General features: G+C 34.2%; 1 protein-coding gene across 1 annotated transcript; it reads right to left on the reverse strand.

Annotated features, from left to right (window-relative positions):
* Window positions 1–3,764: 3,764 nt before the first annotated feature.
* On the reverse strand, window positions 3,765–8,589 carry LOC142619781 (putative cytochrome c oxidase subunit 5b-like). Its single transcript, XM_075793067.1, has 6 exons — window positions 8,204–8,589; window positions 8,025–8,104; window positions 7,890–7,940; window positions 4,463–4,529; window positions 4,254–4,333; window positions 3,765–4,055 (listed from the first exon to the last, which is right to left on the reverse strand). Exons 1-6 carry the CDS (start codon window positions 8,373–8,375, stop codon window positions 3,996–3,998), a joined length of 510 nt encoding a protein of 169 aa, XP_075649182.1. The 5' UTR covers window positions 8,376–8,589; the 3' UTR covers window positions 3,765–3,995.
* Window positions 8,590–9,905: the final 1,316 nt, after the last annotated feature.

Consider the following 9,905-nt stretch of genomic DNA (forward strand, 5'->3'; position numbering starts at 1 on the left):
AATATTTTCAAAAACCTTGCAATGGAATCTACAATATCTAGCCCTAAGATAAAATTCTGGAACCATATAAGCTCATTATAAGTTACATACTTTGCTTTCACAGTTGATGAAGTTGTGTCTGTTTGACACTATTCCATTAAACAACCCAACTTGCCATAATAAATATATAATTGGACGTGGATCTTTTGTCATCTCGATAACCACCATTATCAGGATCAAATATCCAACTATATCAAGAATTTCATGCTGATTTGTATAACCTGATATCAACCCAAAATAACCAGTTTCATATAAATAAATTTTATCTTTATCTATCAAAAATTTGAATGAAATATAGTTGTGTAACTAAAATAATTTTATTGGTTATGCTGATAACCAATAAAATTATTTTAGTTACGACAAAATCCCTAACCCTTTTACCAAAAAATACCTCTTTTCACCTCATTTTTCTTAGACTTTATATTAAACAAGTTGAAATCGGCCGTGTTATATCAACCTACTTAATAAACTAGTTGTGTTAGGGTTGAGGGGTTTTTGACACGATTATTGAATCGGTCAATTCAGATTTGAGTTATGTATTTGAATATCTTTACCACATCCAGTTTACACAAATTAACACTCCTATTTAGCCACATCGAGGAAACATGATACCTCAAGCCCATAGCTAGGCACCGTGTATCTAAAATATAACACAACTTCTCATCGGTTAAAAGGTTAGAGAACTTGTCAGCTTCACGTTAAGTCTAAAAGCCTGAAAGAGGAGAAGGTATATCATGTTTCGGATATATAAGTCTGAGGGAGGACTCTTGGACTCATGTATTCGATACATGATGTATTTTCTCCTTAACAATGTTGTATATTATACTGTCATAGCATTTTAGTAATAATTCTGGTTTTTTCTAGTCTCTTCACGCTCACTCTCTTTTCAACCCATCTCACAGCAATGAGGTTGTATACTTGTATCACGTACAATTATTATGGTCATTTCGTTACTCTTCTTTGCTCCTATCATGCGTGATTAAGATATGCTAAAACAGTTAACTATTTTTGTTTTCTGCAACAATTTGTTTTATTTTCAATACTTGCAGCCCAAAGATCATATTCATACGTAAAACTTGTTTACGTAGCAAAAATTAACCATGCGGATTAATGAATACTTTTAACACTGAAAAAGGTTGGGAAACATTATCCTCAACATTGCTTTGAAGAAATTCCAAATAGAAGTACAAATCAAACGCGTTGTACTTGCCGATTCTATCACCATTAATGGAACCCCATATATCCACTTAAGAATCCATGTTGGCCTCCATAACTTTTTCCATTAGCAAAGCGGTCTTCTCTCGAGCTTTTGCAGATCCTCTTACAGAAAGATCTGCTAGCACAGTTGAAAAGTCTGGCACTATCAAAGCATCTGTCATATAGCCCTCACTTTCATCAAACAAGCGAAGAAGGATTTCGGCTGTGCCCTCCTTACTCAACATGCACCTCCATTTCAACACATTCACCATTAAGCTCACAACATGGTCAGTTTTTCTCAAAGCATTCAATCCTTCATCAAACCTAGCAAGGCGACAGAGAACAACAAGAGAAGTCCCGGCGAGATCCTCACCATCAGTGCTGTCCACTATGCTAATAAGCACCGGAACAACTCCTGATCGAATGGCTATGGTGCAGTTCCCATGAACTGGACAAGCTCGGCCAAAGAACTTAGGAGGTGATGGGAAGCTAGGCTCCTGGGTCCAGATAGTGCCTTGATTGGCAATTGGATGGTACCAGCTACTGCAAACTTTGCCTTGTTCTTATCAAGCATTGCCAAACTACAAACCAATGAGGAAGTTAATCTGCTAGTTTCTGGAGAGCTTGGCGAGAGAATCATGGAATTGAGGTGATAAATGGTTTCCATATCTGCAAGAGACCACTTTAGATCAGGGTTTAGAGAGATATTGAAGAGGGTGGACAATGAGAGAGATTGGATGATTGAAGAGGAAGATTTGGAGAGAGTAAGAAGGGCAGGGATGGCACCATCTGTTTGGGCAAGCAAGTTCCTGTTTTGAGGACTAACCTTCGTTATGGAAACCAGCATTTCGAGCACTTTCTGTTGAACTTCATGGGAGCTTGAGAGTGCTTCAAAAAGAGATTCACTAACGGTTTCACGAATCCGAGCTGATGACATTGTGTAATCTGCAGAAATGGTTTCAGAAAGCAGAGTAGCTGAATTGGCTGAACTATCCAAAGGGTAGATGGAACATATCAACTATACCAAAACATGAAGGATTATTCAACAAGGGCTGACAAGTAGATGATTCCAAGGTTCAATAGCATTGGAAAGACCTCTAATTCTTTCTTGGGTTGTCATTTGCTCCTAATCGATGTACTCAAAGTTTCGGAGAAAAAGACACCTTGTATCATCAGGCATGAAATAAATTCAATATAATCATACAAACGACGTGACAGAAAGATGCCCTATTAAAATTGATAGGCATCCATGTTCCCATATAGTAGTCGATTTTTCAAAAAATTTAAGGTATTCAAAATATTTAGATGGTCCCATATAAGAGCACTTGCAGCAGTGAAGCTAAATAGTTATATAGCTATTTTAGCTCCACCAAAACACCAAAAAAAAGCATGGAAATGAATCTATATTTTTTAAATTCTTCTACAGTGCACATCTATAGATAGATGTGCACTGTTCATGAGAGCTAAAAAAAAAATTAATTTTTTATTTTGTGTTCACATTACCTTTTTATTGTGGTGTTTTTATTGTAGTGAGATGTATTATTTTATTATGGTAGATATATTATTTTATTGTGATGTTTATATTATTTTATTGTGTTGAAAGCTAAAATAGATCCACTGCTGCAGCATGTGTGTAGGTAAAATAGATAAAGTAATTTTTGGTGGAGCTAAATTGCTAAATTTTTAGCTCCACAGCTGTGGATGCTCTAAGGGCCAACAGTGCCAAAAATATGAGATTTTAATGCTTTTTTGTTAAAATAAAAAGGCATAGCTTTAATCGATACAAGAGAATAAAATTGACTGTCGCACAATATCAAAAAGACATCACCCGGTTCTATCAATTTTATACGTAGATAAAATATTTTTGTTTTATAATTTATGGATCCAGTTTTGATAGGACGGTACATTCATAAAGTAAATGCGTGCAAATGTTCAAAAATCATCTTATAGGCCCACTCCATATCACGGTTTCTCATATTTAAGATTTAACACATAAGGAATACAAGTCAACGAGGAGCTAGTAGGAATACAAAAAACAAAAACCGATTGAGTAAATAAAACTAATAACAAATCAAAGTGACAGAATTCTCCTTCAAACTGTTTAAACAAAAATTCTGATAACAATTCAAATAACAATCAATATAAACTTTTAATCTCAACTAATTAATAATCATCTGACCTATTTAGATAATTTAATAGGTCAATACAATAGACATAGATAGCCATCTGATTTGCAACTTAATAGGTTTGAAGACAGTCCCCCAACCGTTTAGAGTAAACCCTTGTCCTACAGAAACACCAGAAATCACCATTTACGATTGATTTTGTGAACTGGATATTATTCTTAAATCATTACATTACCAGCACAATGAAATTCTATCAAAAATCCAAATTTTTTTATTACAATCAATTAGCAAGAAATGTCGTTTATGAGCAATTGAAAACATCCAAAAAAGGAAAAAATAGCATGATAATGCATTCCAGAAGATAAAATGAGATAAGAGATCATGAACATCCAAAGAAGAAAATGTTCCCAATAATTATTTTGATAATGCATTGGAGAGGGTAAAAAATAATTTATTGATTCAATGAATGACAGGGCTTTGAAACCAAAAACTACCAACTTGGTAAGGTAATGTCAAGAAACAGGGATCCACAAAGAGAAACAGGAAAAATGTGTGTATGACACTACACCGTATAACGGATTGTTTGTCATCATCTAGTCAAGTTTTATTCTGGCAAAAATCTTCCAAGCTGAATCAATGGTGATGGTCGTCTCCATGGCCATCAGGAGGACCCCCAGGGCCAACCACTTCCAGCTGTAAACATTAACAACAACCATGAGGAGCCTCATTCAATTAATTAAAAAATCCATAATAAGATATTATAATAGATAATTAAAAAGAACTGCATAAATATCTCTTTTACTTTTTTTTTTGTAGGATTGGGACCTTGGGGGGAGGGGTATTGGAGGGGCTTAAAACAATATCATATGGAAGAAAAATGGAATAATTTACCTTGAAATATTGAGAACAGACAGGGCATTCATGTGGCTTGCCTTTCTCCAACCAAAACCACACAACATCATGCTCATCTTCTGTTGATTTACACAAATTTCAAGAACCTATCAATTACTATAAACTACAGGAGTTCAAGGATCGCAATGAATTTTTATTGTATTAAAGAAGGGGAGAAATCAAAATTAAAAAATGAACAGAAAGTTTACCTCCTTCACCACCAGGGCATCCAACTATACGTTTGTCAAAGACAGACTTGACAATAGCAGGTAAATCCTACAAACAGAAAACATTACAGAGCCAGACATTTAAGGTCATCTTTAAATCTCTATAAACATAAATTATGACAACTATAATACCATAACCATTCATCAATTAACTCTATATAAGAAAATTCAATAAAAGATGCTGTGAGAGCATGTTTTGTAAGTCATTGATAGTGCATACACACTTTGCCTTTAAAAAGTTACAAAAATAGTATCTGTTGGGTTTAACCTATGGAAGCAGTGCAATTTAGGAGGGGGCAGGCTAAACATCATTGTGTAGCATACTGTAGACGAGAAGAAAGAAAAGGAAATAAATAAGAGGATAAGAAATAGGGTGGGGTTGACGTAGGACAAATTGGGGGTTTTGTCTAGGTGTGCTTGTAGTGGGTTAAGGTCCAGGAGGATTTGTGGATCTAGACTTTAGAGTTGTAGAAGAAAGGGCTAGAGCTCAAATTTGGTTAGGGTTTGATAAGATTTGTATGGCTACTTGACAGAGAAAGAATGTGGGGTTTATGGTTTTGATAGGTAAGAGGAAGGGTTTACATTGGGGTTGTAAGTTAGGAAGAATATAGAGAAATCGATAGTATTCAGAGGCATGAATAAAAACCACAAGAAAGAGAAGAAAAGAGAGAAGAGAAAGGGAGGAAAAAGAATAATAAGGTAATAACAGTTAAAAGACTAACTTGGCTTCAAAATTTTACATACATAAGATCTTCTAAAGATCTTCAAAAATAATCCTAAACTCAATTAAACTACCAAATACCCTTTATTCGCAAAAGTTACAGAAATTATAGTTTTACTCCCAAATACAAAATTGGCCATTAAGTTCTTATTTTAAACCCATATATATATAGTCCCCCCCCCCCCTCTCTCTCTCTCTCTCTCTCTCTCTTAAACTAGGACACATATAACTAGACCTTTGAAACCACACAACTTTTACTTCAATTGGACTTTACAAGTGGACCCATAAAATATATTTTGAATAGACGATTTGTGTAGTAACAAATTAATTTTTTATAACTATATTAAGGGTCTGCTTGAGATCTGCTTATTTTGTTGAAACTGAAATTTTTTTGTTGAAAATACTGTAGATAAAGGTAAATGTTAGTTAAAATAGTATAGTGGGACTGATGAATAATACCAAAAAATATAGTGGGACTCATGAATAGTAGCAAAAATAAGTTAAATAGTAAAATAAGTTGGCAAAAAATAAGCTAGCCAAACAGACACTAAGGGTCCTCAAAAGTTTGAAGGAAATGATGAAGAAGAGAGTTCAAAAAGTAAAAGTACTAGTGGGAGGGGGATCAGGGAGAGTTGTCTATGTTAGTCTGGTAGGACCTTATTAGATCTTCCCTCCAAGACCCTGCTCAAAGGTTTTTCCTTGGAAAAATAGGGGAAAAGCTTTTAAAAACACAGACACACACACGCGCACACACATGCAAAAACTATATAGCAAAAGGGCTAAATAGAAATCACAAGATAGAAAAATATCTTATATTGTAATATTAACACATCACCTTGTATGTATGTGAGCATGCATGTAAGTGTATGCTTGTATCTGAATATGTATTTAGTATATGTATATGTGTATGTTATATCTTCACAACTTTGTTACTTCAACTATGGGCTATGATTTTCAATTTATATCTGAAGGGTTATAGTATACATTCTTCTTTCCAGATGTACACCGACCAAATTATGTCATCTTGTAACCTTTCACCCTTTCAGAAAGTGGTTTGACAGATTACTTAAGAATTATACAGAATCTCAATTTCTCCCTTCTGGAGAACAATTAAGCTGATATACTAATCACAATTTTTCTCATGAAGTTGTCACGCACACAAATATGCAAAAATACGGCACTTAGGATTATACTATTGCTTATACTTTTTTTGATAGGTAACTGAGGATTATACTATTGCTTGTACTAGTCCCTTGGGTTAGGAGTATCAGTACTAGGACTCCGTGCATGTATATATGGACCTCTCTGTTTACAGTTTAGTTGCTCAATACAATAGAATACAGATTCTTCAGTTCTCATTTTACATGATGAATTGCAAAGAACCAACAGCAAACTATCACTATTACCTGCTAATATCCTAAACAGTGATGGCTATCTTGAATACATTAGCAAGGAATAGTCAGTAAAACATCATTAAATTTTTATCAGGGGCAATACCCTTAAAAGGCTGGAGAACAGAAATCCCTTCAAAGGACAATGTAACAATCAGGACATTGGAAGAACTAAAGGTAAAGACAAAGTTCACTTGTGCAACATGCTCATTCTTACAGTTGATTCCCAAACCCAGATTCACACCTATTGAACCTTCTATGTCTTAGAGCAATTATTTATTTGGATTGGTAAGTTACATGTGCACCCAATGGGTCTTTAAACCCAAGACCCCACCATCCACCTAGAACTAATAAGGGGAGGAGGTGCCAGTTGAGATAGAGCTCATTGGCATTAATGCAATTATGTATATAATGTTGTTCACGTCTTTTATTGTACATAGAATAATTCATAACAAGAACACAGAATTCCTATCATATAGTTGATTTACACACAATGTGTATGTGTTTTCATCTCAACAAAATTTCAGGGGAAAAAGAAGAAAAAGCTGCTATGATTATGAAAAATTGGCAAAGAAAGCTAGCAGCAACATACAACTAGAAACAAACATTTTGCAATGCGCCGTTATCCAACCATGCATAAGTATAAAAACTTTTCAAAGTTACATGATTAAGTCATAAATGACATTCCCAATCAATTGAAATTGCATGCGACATCTCAAGAACAAATAAATTAAAGATAGGAAAAAAAAAGGGGGGGGGGGGGACAGGAAGAGAGGTAATTAAGAATTGTTAGAGTTGTGTTAGTATTCAATCCCTCATTAGAATGCAAGTGAAGGAACACCAAAGTAAAGCAATAAAACTAGGAAAATGCTAAAGCTACTACAAAACGATGCGGCAATGAATATCTGATTTTAACAACCTAATTAGTGCATATCTGAGACTCTGTTTGTTTCGGAATTAACAATTTCTGAAAAATTAATCATTTTTCCAATTATATTTTTTTTTTTAGAAAACTATCTCATTGGTAGCAACCTTAAAATGAGTTGAAAATCTATCCCTTAAATTCCTTTATATAATGTTATTTTTCTTATAGCTTCGCTTGAGATAAAGTTGTTTTCCCAAAATTTTAGCCTAAAACAACTCTATTAAATTTCAAGCTAAATAAGAGAAGTTATGAGCTTTTGAATTTTTATTTTTATTTTTAATACTACCAAACACAGAAAAATGTGAAAAACTATCTTCACAACAATTTTGTAGTAAGCCTCATAAAAATGAGAGAAGAAAGAAACAAGGTTACCTTGGTACCAAAGGGGCCAACTGGGTAATTGATTTCAAGAACGTTCCTTCCCTAAATAAATAAATAAATAAATAAAATTAGTTATAGAAATGGCAATCTCGTAAATATTTATATTTAAAAAAGAAATAAAAGAACCTGAAGGGCAGCCTCAAGTTCCTCTCGCTCATGTCCAGTAGCAATGGGCATTACATCTTCGACCTTCTTCAAAGTATTACCTTACAATCATTTCAATTATAATACTATTTCTTTTTCTTTTTTTCTAGATACCAAACAAGATAAAAATAAATATTAAAAGAAAAAAAGAGAGGAGATACCGGAAAGAGGGGTAGAGAAAAGAGTCTGAGAGTGAGGCGGCGGCGTTGTTGCGGAAGAGGTGGATGTAAGCGATCGGACGATATTGAGGGAAGAAGCGGATGATGGTGGTGATAGCTTTCGCAGGAGGAGCTGAGGAGTTGTTGACGACGATGACACCGCTCGCCTCCACATTTTGTTTGATAGTATTAGGCAGAATTCTCAACTCTCAAGCCAACCAGCCTGATCGATCATTTCATCCATTATCTTGGCTTTTGGGCCTTTTATATACTATACAAATTTCAGACTACTACTACTGGCCATGTACCACGCGTGTATTCCTACTTCAATTCTTTTCTCTTTTTTAATTTTTCTATTATTCTTTTTTTTTTTTTTTTTTTTTTTTTTTTTCTTTCTTCTTTTTGGTTTTTGTAATTTTTAGTCTGTTCTCTCAATCAACTTTTTAACCTCAACTATTGTTGGGGGCATTTTTGGCACAACCAGTCAAGTGAGCCCAAGGCCCATAGGCTTCATTTGGCAGCAAAACAATGGCCGAATCACACGCACAAAATAATAACATGAAGGCCCATACGGCAGCCCAAGAGGAGATGAAGCTATTTTTATGTGTTAAAAGGCAAAAAATGGAACTGATAAATTAACCCAAACAGCAAGCCTAATTCCTGTTACCATAAGGAGATAGGGGTGTGGAACTGATAAATTAACCCAAACAGCAAGCCTAATTCCTGTTACCATAAGGAGATAGGGGTGTGGACGGTTTAGGTTGAGCGGGTGGAGGCCAAAATTTTAACCAACCTGCCAATGGCAAGTTAGTAAATTCCAATAAGCTATTGATTCACCAATCTCTAAATCCAGCAAATTAGTTAAAAATCATAGCAATTTCTACTTGGTACATTCAGTGGGTTGAAAAATTCAATTGACTATATGAAATTATTTCAAATAAGTTAAATAATTGTTTACTCTCTTCAATAAAAAAAGAAAGAAAAAATTACATCTTTAATTAATAATAAATATAAATACGAGATCATTTTTAATTAGAATAACTTAAATTTTATCGCACTGAAAAGAAAAACATCTTAGAAGCTAAAATTAGACCTACGCATATAGTTAGATCAATAAAAGAAAAAATCTTTAGAGAGAACAACAAAATTTTAGCAAGAAAGAGAAATGTGAAAATGAAAAAATAAAAGGGAAGAGAAAAAGATGAGAGAAGTAAAATGGGTGGATAAATGAGGTAGATTTTTGCAATATGAACAGTACATAAATATAATATAATATATTTATATAATAATAATAAGTGAAGCTGAGAGAAACTCAAATTAGAATTTCAAATTAAAGTTTCAATTTTGCGCCATATATCTAGATTTATGTAGGGATCACACCATAATTATTCTTCCAAGTGTCCATTATGAATAAATTATTTATGGATTTGTCTTGGTGAACAAAATACGATAACATTTACTCCTACAATCAATATTTTGAATCTCAATACAATGTTTATGACTCAATGACCTTGACGTTTAGGCAGTCTGCACTTGGTCATCTTCTCAACTCCTAGCTTGCTGGATGTTTAGACTTGTTGTGTAGAGGCTGAAACGTGGAGAGCAAGCCAAGATAGCATCAGTTGGAGGTGTCCTAAGTCAAACCACATGTGACAGCAAGTCCTGGACATGGGGCAGTTACTTGGCAGTAACTATCGTGATAGTT

The sequence above is a fragment of the Castanea sativa genome, chromosome 1 (assembly GCF_040712315.1).
Source record: "Castanea sativa cultivar Marrone di Chiusa Pesio chromosome 1, ASM4071231v1".
NCBI lineage: Eukaryota > Viridiplantae > Streptophyta > Magnoliopsida > Fagales > Fagaceae > Castanea > Castanea sativa.